This window comes from Leptinotarsa decemlineata, unplaced genomic scaffold, assembly GCF_025532065.1.
Source record: "Leptinotarsa decemlineata unplaced genomic scaffold, Ldec_3_MD MMD2_tig00000199_RagTag_RagTag, whole genome shotgun sequence".
NCBI classification, from domain to species: domain Eukaryota; kingdom Metazoa; phylum Arthropoda; class Insecta; order Coleoptera; family Chrysomelidae; genus Leptinotarsa; species Leptinotarsa decemlineata.
This window is the reverse complement of record NW_027412544.1, coordinates 8,178,245-8,197,788: the sequence shown is the minus strand read 5'-3', so window position 1 is coordinate 8,197,788 and position 19,544 is coordinate 8,178,245. Positions and strand designations below refer to the sequence as shown.

The window sequence follows — 19,544 nt, the reverse complement described above, 5'->3', positions numbered from 1 at the left end:
ACGATCGGAAGATCGTGGGCTCGCACAAGTTTCTCAACTTCTGAGAGTTGTCGTTCGTATGGGGGCGACAGCTGATTAACGGAAAAACAGATTTCAAAATAGGAATGGATTTTTAAATATTCTAACTGGGGCGCCGGCCGCGGGGAAAAAGCACGTTCATAAAATAACTGTTTTCCCGTACCGCTTTATTTTCGCAGGCTAAAATTTTGTATGTAGGTTCGTTTCATATTGTAGATGTGCAATAAAAAAGGATTTTCAAAAAAGTTGCCCCACTGGGAATGAAAGGGGAGCTTTTATATATGAAAATTACATTTTCATCACTGTTTCTTAGTACCACTATATTTTCGGAGGCTGAAATTTTTTATATGGAGTTTCGTTTAATGTGCTAGATTTGCAATAATTTTTTTTTCAAATATTCCAATTGAGGCGCCAGCCGCGTGGATGAAGGAACGTTTATTGTATAAAGTTACCTATTCATCACTGTTCCTCCATACCGGTACCTATAGATATTTCAGGAGGCTGAAATTTTGTATGTAGGTTCGTTTTATATTGTAAATATGCAATAGGAAAGAATTTTCAAATATTCCAACTGAGCCGCCAGCCGCGAGAAAAAAAAGGTGTGTCCATAAAACAAAATTAAATTTTCATTACTATTTCTCCATGCCCTTGAATTTTCGGTGAGTGAATTTATATTCAGTATCAGCGTTGCACCCGTGCGGAGCCGAAGCGACTCGCTAGTATTAATATTATACAAACCAGAAAAAAGTTTCCTTCTTGTGAGTGAGTACAATGTTATACAAAATGCATCTTTTCGATTGGTTATGAAATTATTTTCTATGTCTGTTGAAAAAAGTGTTGATTATGTAACCATGTCCTGTTGCACAATTATGCTCTAATCCCATAACCCACACATTTGAAACAATAACAGTTGACCAGAATCGTAACTCACTACCTTCGAGGACGTTTCCTGATGAGCAAATTCATAACTTCACAATTGTATTCGAGATTTTTTCCGTTTCGGAAATATCTTCCTAAAAGAAATCAGTGAATTAACAGTTCGTGTAAAAATATATAGTTTGTAATGAAAAACATGAATAAAAGCATGGAGTCTTAAAGTAAAAACTAGTGCGCTCCTCCTGAAATTTGTTGGGAGAAAATGTTGCGAGAAAATTAAAATTTTTCTATAATAACAAAACGAGGAATACTTGGCTTTTAGAATGGTTTAATGTGAAATCATTATTTACGAGTTTCTGTGGAGTAATTGTCAGAACACGGTTAGAACACAGAGTTCTGGATTGAAGGTTCACCGACGGACGGTACTTTCCTTATTGTTTTTCAGGAACCTAATTTCCAAATTATTTGAAATTCTATGCAATAAAAATAGAAAGTATTCTTGAAAATTATTTTGGTTTGTTTTTTGTCTTCAAATTTAGTTATATAGTATTCTACTCGCGAGAAATGGGTATTACTTATGCCATATGACCACATTGGGAACGCTTGGATATATCGAAAGAGACCTGTCAGGGAAAACTATTGTAACGAATCTGAAGCCGCCCCTGATCGATATGCCGGCCGACTCAGCAAACAAACACATGACATCACCGCGAAAGAATGCAACAGCAGGTAAAACTCTAGTCGAGTACCGAACCGACTACATATTTCTAGAAAGGACCGTTACATTATATAAGCCCGGCTTATATGACCTCGTCTACCGAATCCATAAGCCACCTCGAGGAAAGCCTAGGGTCGTCCATTTTGATAGATTGGTTCCTTATGCTGGAAATCACGACCAAGTTCTCGCCCTCAGGCCACCAGAGGATGAAATGACGTTCCAGAAGTTCATGTCTTTATACTCAAATGGACAGAAGGTCGTACATGGGGTAACTCAAGAAGAGCCACGAGACCTTTTCAAAGTTCCAGTTGATTACGCACTAGCTTACTGTGTGGCAGAGGATCTTCAAATGTCCAGGGTTATCGCTGTGGTATTCACAAGAAATTCGGTCAGCTCGAAACATTACGATAACAGAATCCTGAAATCGGAGAAGTGCTATAGTTGAAGAAGAGTCAGAGAAACATTTTCTACTTGGTAACCAAAAAGCATTATCGAGACAAACCGTCCTATGAAAATGTCTGGAGGAGTCTTACCAAACTGAGGGACACGATGTTCGATCAGAATCTTGTGGACTTGGCAATCCCGAAATTAGCCTCTGGGCTCGACAGGCTGTATTGGAGAATTGTGAGAAGCATGTTGGAAAGGATATTTAGATCCAGCGGCATTAAGATTTTGGTGTGCGGTAACCATCTTCCACGACCGAGCATAAAGACTGTGGAGTGTTATTTCCATCGAACTTCACAGTGCAGATATGGAGAGTCCTGCAGGTATCGACACACGCCAAGGATGACATTTCGGGGCGAAACGTCTTCAAGAAGGGGGCAATGTAACAAATCTGAAGCCGTCCCTGACCGATATGCCGGCCGACTCAGCAAACAAACACATGACATCACCGCGAAAGAATGCAACCGCCAGTAAAACTCTAGTCGAGTACCGAACCGACTACAGATTTCTAGAAAGGACCGTTACATTATATAAGTCCCGCTTCCCGACCCAAGATGGTAGTTCAGAAAGTGAATCGAGCGGATAAACAAGAAATTCAAATAGTGGATATAAATTAAGCGTTAGTTGCTAAGTGTTGTAAATAAATTAGTTTGTGATTAGTGAAATATTTTCAGAAATAAATTTGTTTAAGGCAGTTAATTCATTAATTTGTCATACTATTTTATTCAAAACAATTGTATACTTAAATCGTGATCATTATTTATTGTTGTTCACTGTTTTTCTAAAAATACCTGGGTATCTGGAAAGCTTTTTCAATTTGTCAAACATATGTGGAAGTGGATGATTTGATTGAAGTCCTAATTGTATTTTGTTTTTGATTACAGGAGCGGCAATCATCATAGATGAAAAAACACCCTTATACGTATCAATACGAGATCATCCAATGAAAGAGTTTTGTATCAGAGCCCAGTACGACAACTTTGCATACTTCAACAGATTTACTGAAACAGCTCAGATGAATTACAGTATTTGCATCAATTCCAACATGTCCCAGTTGCATGCACAACTTAGTGAACACACTTTGTGGGACGGATTAAAGAAAGAAGATGGGAATATCATCGACTCATTACTGACGGAACCTCTTTGGGAAATCACTTCGCTTACAAAGCAAACCCTGACAGAAGGTATTTCCAAATATTTTTTCCATTTTTGAAAAAGAATTATGCAGCGGTTTTTAGTGAGAGAAATACTTTTGCTTCAGTTCTCTCAATTTTTCAAAACAGTTATGAAATACCAAATGAAATAATTATGCTTCACGTCAGGAAAATTGAGAAATTCAGTTTGTAAAGCAATATAACGAAACAATTGACTATATTATAAAAACTGTAAAGAATGTCTTACATTTGTTTTTTTGAGAATGTCGTTAATAAAAAATAGTTATATAAATGATTTGAATAAGAAAACGATATATGAAAAACGATGCATGATTCAAGAGCTAGTTTTGGCCTTTTGAAAAAACTGTCGTTGATTTTGCTTTCTGAAAAATCTATGAAGTTATATCAGTAATTTCACGAGATGAGGTAAATGCCCCTGTTTTGCAAAACTGATCGGATAAGGAGGTTATCTAAAAATGGTAAAATGGCATTTGCATTTGAACAGTGAAAACGGTGCAAAAAATGCTTCAAATTTACAGTTCAAAAAGAAAACAAAAGAACGAAATTTCTTATGAAGTGAATGAAAGATGAAATTTACAATTTGAACATTTATGTTTAGATTGATCGAACTTGTAAGTTATTTTTCTACAATATTTCTTGTTGGAGGACGGCACACGCTTCATGTATTCACCCCTTATTTAACCCCTTTACTAATTTGAAGTTAGAATTTAGAAAAAAGCTTCATCGGTTCCATCGGTTCTTCTGAACTTCTGTGCGAGATTCTGTCATCGGCATTAGATATTGTTTTTATTTTGTTGATCCCATTTTTTCTTCTCCGACTAGATGTTGTTGCATCTATTTCAAAACTTCTAAAGTGTAGTAAGTGTTCAAGGAAGCCATGAAACTCACGTCTAGTGATTACAAGTGATGTGTATTCCAACAGCCAAATGGAATAAATTCATTATTTCGGTTACAGTACATATTTTAACAAAATTCCGAAACACGTCAAATTTAAATTATAATTTGACATACTTCATTGGAAAAATGCTACCCCTACCTTCAACCGCCGTCTAATGAGAGGTACAAACTTCAATTTTTTAAATGAGGAGTATAAGCTTGTGATATATCGTTTGAAAGGTCTCTTCATTCTCTATTCAAAAATGTTATCGCTTTCAAGAATATTGCAACAATTAAGATAAAATAAATTGAAATCATGTGGTTACCGAAATTCGATAAAAAACACTCAAAAACTAAAATATAATGCAAAACGTAATGAAATGTAGGATACGAAAAAGAACTATGGATGTTACCGAAGCAGATGTTCAAAATATTCACCGCGAACGTCTTGACAACATCCTAATCTCAAATAAAACTGTCTTCTAATATTATTTATCAAATTAGGCGTGACAGACCTAATCGAAAGAGTTATTCATTCTTTTAAGTCATTCAAATCTGAAGTTTTAGTTTTGTACACATTGTTCTTTACATATACCCATAAAAAGAAATCTAATGATGAGAGATCAGGTGATCGCGCTGACCATTCAATCGATCCTCGCCTCCCTATCCACCGATTGGGAAATGTTGTATCGAGGTATTGCCGGACATTAACTTGGTAATGTGGTGATGCTTCATTCTCCTGAAACCATATCGTATTTCTTAGAATGGGATATACATTTGCTAAACTTGAAATGGCATCATTTTGAAGTAGTGCCAAATAATTATCGCCATTCAAGCTGCACTCAATGGAAAAGGAACCAATGATATGATTTTCTACAATTCTTGGCGCAAACATTAATCTTTTGAGGGTATTGCGTGTGTTTTTCTCTCATCCAGTGAGGATTTTCCGTTGACCAGATTTTTTACAAATTATTTCAGGGGATTGGCTTAAGGCCTAAAAGACTTTGTTGTCGCTATTAAAGTCTTTTCTGACTTATAATTTTCCAGAAATACACGAGCATCAATATCGCACGAATGCCCGAAGAGATATAATAGAACTCCAAGTGCAGAACTAATTATTATTCAGATTTTGATATTTTTAATATTGTTACGGAATATTGTGCTATTGATTTGATTTTCCAACCATTTCACACATCAATCTATAATAAATGGTCGTGTACCTGTGAGCTTTTTTCATTGTCCTTCTACCTCTGTTTGACATTTCATCATCAAATTCACTACCAGAAATGAATCGACAAAAGTTCAGGTTTCCTACAGTTCAATATTCAATAGACTTTTTAGAGGTTATTTTCAGGTCAATTCTTTGAAATAGTCGTCAATTTATTATCATGAATATATTACTATCGGGGATATTACTTTGGGTGATCAGACTGCCTTGATGATATTTTGTCAGATAAACTAAATACCTACCTTTATGATGATGCCGTCATGGTATCTCGAAAGATATCTAGTAGGTGAAAAAAAATTCAAATAAATTCTTTCTTATCTAAATAAAAGTATAATTGAGTGTATCCGACCTTTTCAACAATCTTTTTGTTTCTTGACCATGAAGTTTTATATGGTGGGATTGGCAGATATTAAACAATTTTACCAAAACGTCTTTACCAGTAAGGACACGCCCGAAGAAGCCATTGTATGGCGAAACAAGTGTTGCATTTTTGTGAAACTGTTTAGTGAAAATCTCACAATAAAGTGTTTTTTGAATACGTTTGTTCGTGAAGCTTTATACATAGGTTAGGTTAGGTCCAAAGTGAGTGGGTCTATTCGACCCTCTATTCGACATCGAATAGAGGGTCTATTCGACGCAACCTATAAGGGTTTATTGTGGCTCACGCCTATTCACACTTGACCAAATAAACCCATCTTCTCAACGAATCCGATTAGTTTGTATGGTGAGTGGTCTTTCAGATCAGATGGTAATAGTTCGGGTCTGCAGCGGAGCAGACACAAAGTATATGCTCTGCGGTTCCATCGTTAATGAGGTAGTCGGATAGTCAAGGTGCAAGATTCCCACCTTGATACCCACGACAACCTTCCCATATGAAGGTTTTTGCACGTCAGCTATACTTGACGATGCCTTAGATTCAACCGTGCCAGACTTTTTCACCTCCGGTTTTGGTAAATCATCATTTGAGCGCAAACGTTTACTAACCTGCTCATGATGGGTTTGTTGCTTCACCTGAGACAGATTCTGCGTACGCCGCTCAAGAATTTGGTGCAAGTCGGTTTCATAAGGTACTCCGCTCTTGAGGAGACGACTCAGTCATTTCCAAAGTTTTTTTAGGTTAAGTTATCAGATTAGGAGTTGGAAAATTGAAAAGCTCTCGCTCCTTATCTAAATTAACATTGAGGTAAGTTGGAGTCGTGAGATCGACAACTATCTCCTCTGTAGACTCAGCGTCAGGAAAAATTTTTAAGTTTACTCTGTCCATAAAAGTCCCAAGAGTAGCTAGGGAAAGAAGGTCAATCACGGCAGAGCCCTGCATTACCGTTACAAGACGATGCTACGACGAGAGGGCGCCCGGTATCTCGAAGGTTCCGTAGAGACAGCTGATAGGCTCAGTGTCATTCATCCTCTCGGCGCGGATACACACACCTTAGGAAGCCACCGTAGGGATGCCATTCAGTTAGGGAATAACAGAACCACAAGTGAATTTGTCATTCCCGTATCCAGCGGGGCTACGTAGAAGCAGGCATCCGCTGGCCGGTTTGCTCAACCCCCACATCCCATGCCAATGCACCCTCCAAAACCAGCATGCAGAGTGGTTCACCTTGAAATAATACCATATGAATATTTGAGTTTTGATAATAATACCTATTACTACAATAATACCTAATGTTACATCTGCATTCAGATAATCCCTTTCCTTGAGGCTATCAAGGCATTCTTGCAGTACTGAATAGCTACTTTTTGACATGCTTCTTTCCCAAAAAAGTTTATATAGTTTGAAGGAAAGTTATTGGTGATAATCATCCTAATTCTTGCCAATGTTGCCACTTATGAATGGTACTTTCATGTTCATAATTCAAGGCGAATAGTACCACATTTTTCCCATTGAAGGCGTTTCTCCTCCGCACTTGAAATGACCATAATCTGATAGTGGGATTGTTTTTTCTCATAATTCCAAACTCATTGAATGGCTATCAAGAAGTATTCAGACTGTAACCTTTTTGACGGACAAGAAAATTGAATAAACAGTTCAAACCAACGAACTAATATATTTTTTTGCATTCGACCAGATGATTGGTAAGAAGCCATACTCAATAATAACAATAATAACAGTCTTTATTATTACCCATTACATGCTTGGAAAATAGTAGAACTTTGGATCACAAGCATATAAGGATAATAAGGCTGAAGTTAAACTCGGAAACAGGCAATACTACTCTGTTGCTCTTCCACTCAACCCTCAAAACTTTTTGAAAATATTGTCTTACAGTTGGTTTTAGACGTATCATTTTCATTTTCGCGATACTATATGAAGAATTTTGAAAACACATAATGATCAATGAAGTTAGGTGAGGTGCAATAAGATTATTTTTTTTTTGGTATCATTGCCTAATCTGTCAGCTTCATGTTAATCATTTTTCTTCTGAAGTTACAATTATTTTGATACAATTCTGTTTCATATATATATTCAGCTTCCTACATTTAGTTTTCTCAACAATCACTTTGATCACTTCTTTTGATAGTGTCATTATAATTTTCAAATATTTTTAATATTCCATCATCCCTTCAAGAATTCTTTTTTTTACTATATGAATTTAGAATTCACCAAATTTTGAAGGTTTCCATTGAGGATTATTTTCAATTTGGTTGTATGGTTTCATTTTTCTTCATCAAATTTTATGGTTAGTCGTCCCTTTATAGTGTGGTCACCATTATTATCTAGATGTTTTCAATAAGTATCTCATCAATAAATTCAACTATTCTTTTTCAGAAACAATCTCCAATTTTACTGACGACATAACGAACTCAGTGGCGATACTTAAACAAGGCCACGTGTTGATCAACGAATTTTGGCAAAACCAAGTCGGCGATTTTGAACTGGATACTTCTCGTTTTCCTACGTTAGAAAAAACTATGGAGATGTTGACCAGAAGAGGATTCAGAGTGGTTTTCACCATACAACCTTTCATATCAACGGAAAGCTTCAACTTTGCCGAAGCAGTACAAAAGCGATTGTTGGTTTCTGAAAGATTCAGCGATCGAATCATACCGGCGCTAACAAAGTATAAAACAGTTCAGAGCGCAGGCGTTCTCGATATCACCAATAATAGAACGATACCGTGGCTACTGGAAAAGTTGAAAAACGTCAGAAAGAAATACAAGTTCGATGCGTATTACCTCGACATGGGCTTAGCTTACAACATGCCACATTATTATCAATGTGAGAGAGCATTGCGCAGTCCTGACCAATATAAAAGTTTCTTCATCAACAGTCTTCAAGGCTCAGTTCCAATTTTTGGGGTTAATAGTGCTGTAGAGAGACCGAAGTCGCCAGCTTTTGTCGTTTTACCACAGTTCGAATCATCTTGGGATGGTCTAAGAAAAGTTATACCAACTATTCTCACTTATGGAATTCTTGGTTACCCATTTCTTATCCCAGGTGCTGTGGGAGGGGACTATGATGGACCTGAAACTACTATTGACACTAATGGGACAGGAAGATCACTTCCAGATGAAGAGTTATACATAAGGTGGCTGCAACTGGCTGCTTTTTTGCCTGTTGTGAGATATCACCATTTACCCAGCAGCTACGGTGAGGAAACCATCTCAGAAATAGCAAAAAATCTCGCTCTCACTAGACAGAATAAGGTAGATGAGTAATACTGAGTACATGAATAATTTCATCGCGAAATGCCTTTATTGTAGGTTACTCCAAAATTGAAAAAGTTTGCTAGGGTATCTTTGAACCTGGGATTGCCCATAATCAGACCTCTGTGGATGTTAGACGCTGAGGATCCCAATTGCCATCTTGCAGTAGATGAGTTCTCCATTGGAGATGAGATAATTGTTGCTCCTGTTCTGTCTTCTGGCTTCAGAGAACGAGAAGTGAGTTGAGAATAAGATCAAATCATACGAAATACATAATCTTTGTATTCACGATTATAGTTATAATTAGGGCGCTGAATCTGAATATGACATCAGTTCTCTTTCTGTACTACTACCGTTCAGAGAATAAATCCGCCTCTATCATTCACCATTACGAAATCACCGCCTAGTCACTAGCCAGCCTACTGACAGAAAAATAAACGAATACAATGTAAACAATAAAAATAAATTCATTTATGATTGAGTACAATTGGAAATCAATTACAAATTGTTATCCATAGATGAAAGTCTTTGTGGAACAGTAAAAAGTACTACGAAAACATACAAAATATAGGAAAAAATGGTTATAATTCGAAATGGTACTCATTGAGAGTCTTCAGATCCAGTCGAATTTTACTGTAAAGTTTGTTTCCATTATGTGAACTTGAATTTTTTTTCATTGATCTTGTTCCTAGATGTCACTTTCATATGCAATTTGCAAATTTGAAGGTTCATTCGAGCCATTGCAGCTATAAATGAAAGAACAAACTTGACATATCTATATATGAATGAGTCCTTTCAATACATTTGACACCTCTCAATATTCCTCAAAGCGTAAGACAACATTGATGTATGTCTCATCAATACTGTGAGGTGGAAATAGTATATTATGCAGCGATCATGTAATGATGGGAGCCGAAGGCGAGTTTTGTATGGTTTATGCGAGTGTATTAATAACCATTACATGAGAGTTGCATACGCTATTTTTTCTAAACCCGATAAATAATGAAAAACTATAAATATTATATTTGTATTGAACACATTTACAGTAATTAACTCATATTTAAAAAAAAAACACACAAACTTAATGATATTATCATGGATATATGAAAACTATAAAGATTCTAATTATATTTATATTGAATATAACAACTGTAATTAATCTGATCTTTTAAAAAATATTAAGGTTATTTATTGTGCAATTTGAAAAGTTTATTCCAGGTACCACTGATTTGGAAGTGGAAGGAATATTTACATTTATCTCATTGTTGTTACAATCAATAGAGTTCAATATTGTATTGGAAATGCTGATTTTATTTTGAAGCGAATTTTCAATGTAGCCTTCTGCCACTGAATTGGATTTCCAGCCACCATGAAGTTTTAATGCAGTAATATCGCGTCCGGCATCAACTAATACGGTTGCAGATGTTCTTCGAAAACAATGACCTGTAGATAAATTCGGATCAGGCAGATTTAAATACGTTGCTATTTTCTTCCCTAAATTTCCAAATTTATTAATACCTATGTTTTGAATTGTGCATTTACCATTAAAATAATTAACGAAAAAAGAAGGGGTGGGCAAAATTTCGGCCGTATATTTTACTAATTTCGTAATATTTGCCGGTAATTGTGAATGTTCTTTGTACTTTTGTTTTAGTTTCTACCACATTAACAATTAAGATTCCATTCATATCTTTGACATTTTCACATTTAAGGTCATATAGTTCATGCCTTCGACATGCTCCCATTATTCCAAAAATCATTGCTACCTAAAACAAAAAAAAATAATTATAAAATAAAGAAAGAAATGAAAAAAAATTACAATAAAAAGATTCGAACCGGCGTCTTGCAAAGCCGTCAAGAACGAAGTCAACTCCTTAGCTTGCTACACCACGAGGTACCTTATTAAGTTATGCGAAATTAATAAAATAAATCATGCATATGTCAAATAGAAAAAGTAATTATGACAAAATATGTATTTAAAAATATAATGTTAGGTAGATATGTACTTACTTTTATAAATAAGTATATTTCATCGGGTGCTTCGTCGATAAACGTTTTTAATTGTTCAGGTGAAAATATTTTTGATTTTTTTCCAACATATCCTTCGGACTTTCGCTTTAATAAAGCTTGTAGCTTCTTATATTTTGAAATGTCTATATTATGGCTGATGTTTATCAACGATTTTATTATTGAGTAATGTGTCCATATACTAGATGATTTCATAGTTTCCATCAATTCTTGAAAATAGGCAATCAAAACATTTTCCGAGAATGTCGAAATATTATTTGTATTTCTCCAGTCCATAGGTAAACCGTTGATATAGTTTTTCGTACACTTTCTTAGATTTTTGGGGTAAAAGATTTTTTGTTGCATTTTCTGCTTTCTCCGATATGTGTGGAGGAGTCGATGGTATTCCTTCTATATCGCTGTTTTCAGACATTTTGATAATATAGGTAGGTAATATGAAAACTGATTTTGACAAATAAAGCAATTAGTAACTTAGGTTAGAATCTAAGACAAACAAGAACAGGATTCTTGATTGAAAAATTATGGGTTTCTATTGGTTGATAATCTGTATCGTTATGAAAAATCTGTATCATAATGAAACGGATTATGGTCATATAAGTGTATTGTTAGAGTACGGGTGTAGAAAATAGTAATATTGGCAGTCAGCATGCCGTGTTATAATGGTCAGTATAGACTGAAGTCGTACATATTGTCGCCATGCGATTATGGTGGACTAAGGTGTTGAAGATACACCACTCTGAGAGGCTTATTGTATCTCTTGACCACTGCTTCTTTATTATTATCAATTCCCGTTTTAGGAATCTTTCGCTGTGAGGTGAAACTTCGGTAGTCCTTAGCTTGAACAAGTTTATACTTTTGAGGGTGGGCTGTCGTAGGGTGCGACAGCTGGCTAACGAATTTCCTTGAATTTAGGGACCAGATTTAAAAAAAAAATGTATTTTCTGAATATTACACAGTTGTTATTGATGCATTCCCCGGTTTGTTCACCAGATCTTTACAAAAACACTCCAATTTTTCTCTCAAACTTCAGCAAATTTCAAAATTCCCTTTATATTTAATCGGAGTTCAGAGGCATATCGCTTGGCAATAATGGCAAATAATGAAAAAATAAAAAATAATTGCTTTACGATTAAAACACAAAATTCCCCAAAACTCACCCGAACAAAGTTTTGGTGATCTAAAATTTTGGGTTTCAACTGAAAAAGCAAATGCGCCACGGGAATCAATGAAGTCACCCCGGAGCGCCAATTAATATTTGTTGCTTCATAATTTCATGAATTGTGTTACTTTCTTCTTTGAATGATGATAAAAATCTTACCATTTGAAAAAAACTCTAATATAAGAAAATCATACAAATATCAGAGGAATGCATAACGATCGTGAAAAGGGACTAATTATTTCAGAAGAAACTGATCTACAAAATCTTTTTCCCAGGTGTATCTTCCTGCTGGAGTTTGGAAAGACGGTATAGATGGGAGTTTGAGGAAAGGTAGTAGATGGATTCATGATTACCATGTAGAGAGAAACGAAGTTGCTTACTTTGAGCGAATGCCAGATGACACAAGATTTTAATATAGAAAATCAACGATAGTTATGTTCCTGACTTTCAGTTTTCTTCTGTGGTAGAATTTTGGGATGGATGAATTTCACTACACTTCAATGCACTAGATCAAAGAAGCTGTTAATCTAATAGCAGCCAATATAATTGCTTTTACAACTCGTTAAAAAATCTGTAGGTCTTAAACTGAGGCACTTTACCATCAAAACTAAAATTCAACAAGTTTTTGATAATACATGAAAATACCAGAATTTCATTTTTATTTTTTGAACCACTTTCTTTTATGATACGATACATGTGTAGCTAAGTTTAGTCAAGATCTGAACGAATAAAAAAATGGTTCCTCACATTGAATATACCTTATAACTTTTTAGACATGCGGTAACTTGCCAGAGGCTTTGATATCATCACTTCTACTCTAATTGTTCCTAGATGAAAGAGTTATCATCTTGTGTTTTTTTCAAGAAAGAACTCAATGTGGAATAAATGAGTCACGTGCCACAATAAATAGCAAGCAAGCTGGCAAGTTTCCGAATACGGTTTTTGTGTAGGTATTATGAAAACTGTATGTATAATTTGGAATATTTCTCAGTATCTTAGAAAGTGAAAAGTTTTTTTTCACATTCATCTTGGATAGACAGAATATTTTCACTATTTATGTATACTCAAATATGATTTGAAAGTGATGTTGACAATTCCATAGGAAAAATCTTTCTCCCCGTGAAAATGAAATTTACAGGCTTTTCCAATCTTTTATTAATTCACAATGGTGAAGACTGTGGGGGATAGAAGACAATCCCCCCCTACGAAGCCACCATTCATGGGACGGACAGAACTCAATCCTCAAATATCAAAAATGAACGTGGCTCCCCAAGGAGGTCAGTTGCAAAGCCAAGCTTCGACATCGACCGCCCCGCCGGCGAGATTCATCCTGCCTTTCACTGCAAGGCGACTAGGTTGAGCTCTAGTTTTCAAATGACAAATAAATTGAGGCTAGAAAGTTTTTTGAATTATTATTGTCGTAATAAAAATATTTTGTTTTATTCCTGTAACTTCCAGAAAATGCAAAAATCTTGTAGTTATTATGATATATAATGGGATTCTCTAAATTTCGTTGAAAAAGTCTTGAAGCAATAAAATTGTGTACATTAAGTCTCCCATTCAAATGATTGTTCACACATATATTGTGATATTAAGATAATAAATTTGTAATATTCCTAATACTGTGATTTTATTTGAATTTCGAGTGTTGTAACTGAGATGTTGAATGTTTTTCTGAAAATACTGAATGAAGTAAACATCATTTTTACAAAAAATAAATAATAGTTTATAAAACTAAAAAAAAAGCTTTAATAGCAACACAAACTAAAAAATAAAAAATAATTCGAAACTAATTTAAGATTGTGTTCAACATCGATAATAAGTCCTAAGGCTTGATGTAACTGAGTCCAAAATGAATTAATCTTTTTATAAAAAATTTAATTGTGTTATAAAAAAGCGTGCGGTGATAAATATCAATTGTTATGAATACTTGATTAGGAGCTGTTTGCCAGATTGGCACCCTAAGCTTTTTTACAACAAAATAATTTTTTTTTGCAAATAGATTTATTCTGATTTCAGACTTAAAAGTCATTAGTAACATCAGGCCATAGGACTTATCATCAATGTTGAACACTATCAGTTTGTGTTGTTATTAAAGCGTGTTTTTTTAGTTTTTCAAACTGTCATTCAATGAGATAAACTTTTTGTATTGTCACCGATTCTTGATAAGTGTACAAAGTTTAAAATACATCGGTCCGTTAGTCAAAATCGAGTCCAAGGGAATCGGTTGCAAACATACAAGTGTTAATATAAGCGTGTTAACAAAAAAAAATGTGGGAATCTTCCAAAGAAGGGAAGAAAGTGATTAATAAAGAAAAACAACTATATACAAAGATGTGTAGATTATGCAAATAAGTAACTTTCAGACACGAACTGGAAGAAACATTGAATTACACGAAAGAAAAAATACTTTCGAAACTACTTTTAAATGAACACTGAATTATATAAAAAAAACTCTTTTCTGTTCAGTTTGTATTCCAAAGCAAACATTCGTTATTGAATTGAATCAGATATCGTTCACAGGATTGCTACACAATATAGTAAATGAAATAGGTAAAATTTCACTTACATGTCATCCCGGCAAATGGGAGGCATCTGAATACGTTTTTTGCTATCATCTTTTATCTTTGTTGAATGGGTGGTTAGAATCGACCCATACTTATTGCACGCTATTCAAACTCCGTTTAGTTTGGTGAATACCTAGTAAATACTTATAGGAAAGCCCATTTCGGAAAAATCATCGAAACTTTTTCTATCCCTCTTCTAAAATCCATGACATTTTCAGTTTAGTAGGTCAGGTTGGATGTTGAGAAAAAAATGATTTTTCAAAGTTAAATATTCGAAAATACGTTCGTTTTCCAATTCGATTCGGTCAGGTTAGATATTGAGGAAAGATATTTTATTTATTTAAATATTCCAAAATATGTTCCTTATTGGCACCTCGCGTGATAGTCCAACATAACGTAACCCGGGCAATCTAACTTGACCTAACCTAACCCGACTTAACCTAACCTAACTTAACTCAACCTAACCTAATCCGACTGAACCTAACCCGACCTTACCTAACCTAAACTAATCTAACCCGACCTTAACTGACCTAACCCAACATAACCTAACTCGACCTAACCTAACCTAACCCGACTTAACCCAACTCAACCTAATCTATCCCTACCTAATCCAACCTAACCTAACCTAACCTGACCTAACCTAACTATAGAATTGTTAAAAAACTTTCTATCCTCAACATCTAACCTGATATCCGATGTCTGAAAGGAATGCATTTTCGAATATTTAATTTTGTAAAAACTATCTTTCCTCAAAATCTAACCCGACCTTCGAATTATAAAAGGAACGTATTTTCGAATGTTTAACTTTGGAAAAAATATCTTTTCTCAATGTCCAACCTGACTTACTGAATTGAAAATATCATGTATTTTAGAAAAGGGATAGAAAAAGGTGCGATGATATGGATACATATGTGTTAATAAAAAATATGTGAATTATAATCGTTTAGTGCAGGGGTCTCCAAACTTTGAAGCCTTCGGGCCATAATGATTTTTTCAGTTTGTTCCAAGGGCCAATTTCTGCCCTTAAATATATTTCTAGACTAGGATAGTCGCAAAGTGCGTGACCTAAGCAAACTTACGCTTTTTTTGCATTTCAATTATTATTGTGTATTGTGACACTTAACGACATCTAGTGGCGAGTAGTGGTACTATGTACTATCTTTTTCATCTACCCGCTAGGTGGCATTAAGCATAATTAAATATTTGGAATTACCGCGTTGGTTCGAGGAAGTTCTGGTTCTAGCTAGTGTATTCCGATCACCTCGAGATGGCAGTAATAATTGCATATAAAAAGGCTAGCGGTGCAACTGCGAGTTAGTCTGCGTAGGAAAGGCGAAGGAAGCGAAACTGTCTATTGTGAAATAAAGTAACACCCGTCAATAAAAATATTTTGATTTGACTTATTGTTTTTATGTGTGATTTGTTAGTATGGAAAAGAAGCGAAAAATCGACAGTGAATGCAGAACGTTCCAAGAAAAATTGAACTTTCAGTATTTTGTGATTGAGTCCAGTAATATGTTTAATTTGTAATAAAACCATAGCTGTTCCCAAAGACTATAACATTAAACGACACTATGAATCGAAACATCTTCAAAGTTACTCCAAGCATACAGGAAGTTTGCGGAAGGAAAAATTTGAAGCTTTGAAACGTGGACTCAAATCGCAGCAATCTTTGTTTATCAAGGCGAATACTGAACAAGAGTCTGCAACTCGCGCCAGCTTTCGTGTGGCTCTTGGAATCGGAAAAAGTGGCAAACCATTCACCGATGGAGAAATGATAAAAGAATGCTTGTTTGCAGTAGCCGAAGAAACATGCCCCGAAAAGGTAAATTTATTTAAAAGTGTCAGTTTGTCAGCAAACACCGTGGCTCGGAGGGTGCAAGATATCGCAGAAAATATATCATCTCAACTGTCTGACAAAAATGGACATCATGAGTGGTTTTCTCTAGCATTGGATGAGTCAACGGATGTGTCAGATACTGCTCAGGTGTTGATTTTTATTCGCGGTAGATAAAAGCTATGAAGTGTATGAAGAACTTCTTGATATTGATAGTATTCACGGCACGACAACTGAGGTAGATATTTTTAAGGGAGTTGAAAATGCCATTAATAAAAAGAACCTTCGATGGAGAATTTTGAAATCTATAACAACTGATGGAGGCAAAAATGTGTATGGTAAAAATTAAGGAGTGGTTGCAATTGTGTCAAAGGCTGTAGAAAATGATGGTGGTTCAAAACCATTAGTCTAACATTGTATCATTCAGCAACAGTCCTTGTGCGGAAAATGTTTGGATATGTCTGAAGTTCTAAAACCAGTCATATCAGTTGTTAACTTCATCAGATCCACTGGGCTGAATCACCGACAATTCCGCGAGTTTATTCAACAGATTGGAGAAAATTATTTACCATATCATACTGCCGTATGCTGGCTTAGTTGCGGAAAAGTCCTTAAGCGCTTTTTTGAACTTCGAGCAGAGATCGAAATTTTTTTAAATGAGAAGCAGCGCCCTTTTTGCCGATTTAGAAAATAGTGAATGGATGTGGAAGTTAGCCTTCTATGTCGATTTGACAAATCATATGAACGAACTGAATTTGAGATTGCAAGGAGAAAATCAGCTTCTCCCTGATTTATACACCAATATTAAATCCTTCAGGCAGAAAATAATACTTTTTCAATCGCAATTACGTGAAAGATGTTTCACACATTTTTAAACATGTGAAATATTCAGCCACACTACAGTGACTGAATTTCCCGTCAATTTTGCAATCGTAACTTTGAGTGCTTTGAAGATAAATTTTGATACTCGTTTTTCAGATTTTGATGTCATTGCGAATGAAATTAAGCTTTTTCAAAATCCTTTTGATTCTGACATTGAAACCCTGGCTCCGGAAGTCCAAATGGAAATTATTGATTTACGGTGCAGTGATATGCTTAAGAACAAATATCAAAATTCATCTTTGTTAGAATTTTATAAGAGTCTTCCACTGGAACAATTTGATAATTTGCATAAATTTGCTCGTGGGTTGTTTTCTGTTTTTGGTACTACTTACTTGTGTGAGAAAACGTTTTCCTAGGTGAAGTACACAAAAAAATGATTACAGATCTCAATTAACCGATGAGCATCTTAAATCTCTTTTGATAATTGGTACAAGTAAAATTGATCCACAACTACAAAGTATTGTCGGTGGAAAATCACAATTACCTAAATCTCATTAGTGTTTTTGTTTTACTGTGATTCATTTCAATTATTTGTTAGTTATTAATATGCTTAAACTTAGATACTTAAGTTAAGTTTTCTTTGTCATAATTTCTGTCGTTAAGTTTTACCTTGCAAGTAAATAACACCGAGTAATTATCATTCTGTGTTTTCTTCTTCAACTTATCACAGCAATAGTAACAACAATTAGGTTGTCGCGGGCCGGATTGATGACACTGGCGTACAATATAAAGGTACAATATAAATTCCAACACATTATTTTGATAGGCTATATCTTGAAAACTAATTTAGTCTGACTAAAAATTAAGAGTGTTCTGAATTCTTACCATCATGTAGTATCATCCCAGAAAAAATCGCGGCAATCCGTGAGTATCCCATCAAATAATATTCAATTTTTTTCACAAATGACAATTGAAATTGTCATTTGTGAAAATATATATATATATATATATATATATATATATATATAAATATATAAAATATATATATATAAATATATATATATATATATATATATATATATATATATATATATATATATATATATATATATATATATATATATAATATATATATATATAAATATATATATATATATATATATATATATATATATATATATATATATATAATATATATATATATATATATATATATAATATATATATATAAATATATATATATATATATATATATATATATATATATATATATATATATATATATAAATATATATATATAAATATATATATATATATATATATATAAATATATATATATATAATATATATATATATATATATATATATATATATATATATATATATATATATATATATATATATATATATATATATACAGTGTGTCCAAGATAAGGATCCTAAGCATGGGAATCTCAGTACCTGTTGGAGATACAGCTTAGGTTAAATTAGAAAAAAGTTCTGTTCTTTAAAGCTTATTTACATGCCGTTTAGAAACTTGAAGAATTTTCATGGCCTGCTGAGATATTTGGGAAAAACGAGAATTTGACAATATCAATTTTATTTTTTTCTGACTTTATTTGAAAAGATATCAAAAAACGAATAACACTTTTTCATTGGCACTTTTAAGGTACTACACGATGGTATTTTTAGATTTTATATCCGACGTTTCGTTTTCAAGAAACCATCATCAACTTTATTTTTTTATATGACCCGAAACAAAAGTACACCCTGTATCTGATTTCATTTTTTATTACGAATTCAACGATGTATCACATGCCATTGTTTTCTTTTTAGTTTAAAGGAAAATTACATTTATCTATTTTAAAAAAAATCTTTAAACAGGCGTTGCAAACAAATGCTTTGACGTAAATATTGTTACTGTTGTCGTTATTATTGTTTATTGTTGAATAGATAATATTGTGTTATTATCGTCGAATATGCCGGGTGAGCATTATAGCCATGAAGAAAAGTTTGACATGCTAACGTGCTACATTTTGTGCCACAAAAATACTGTAAATACAACAGCAATGTATCTTAATACATATCCAGAAAGAAAGCAGCCATGTAAGTCCATTTTCTTAGAGCTGGCTCGAAATTTAAAAG

The 19,544-nt window shown here is 34.1% G+C and overlaps 1 protein-coding gene across 5 annotated transcripts in view; it reads left to right on the top strand.

The window, feature by feature from the left end:
- LOC111515287 (myogenesis-regulating glycosidase) overlaps positions 1 to 13,793 on the top strand; it is a 135,290-nt gene extending 121,497 nt beyond the window's left edge. For all 5 annotated transcript variants that reach the window (XM_074172886.1, XM_074172885.1, XM_074172887.1 and 2 more), the window contains 4 exons: positions 2,941 to 3,240; positions 8,109 to 8,986; positions 9,044 to 9,223; positions 12,449 to 13,793. In XM_074172886.1, the coding sequence (XP_074028987.1) occupies positions 2,941 to 3,240; positions 8,109 to 8,986; positions 9,044 to 9,223; positions 12,449 to 12,586 (1,496 nt within the window). In that variant the 3' untranslated portion in view covers positions 12,587 to 13,793. The remainder of the gene's footprint in view (positions 1 to 2,940; positions 3,241 to 8,108; positions 8,987 to 9,043; positions 9,224 to 12,448) is intronic.
- Positions 13,794 to 19,544: the final 5,751 nt, after the last annotated feature.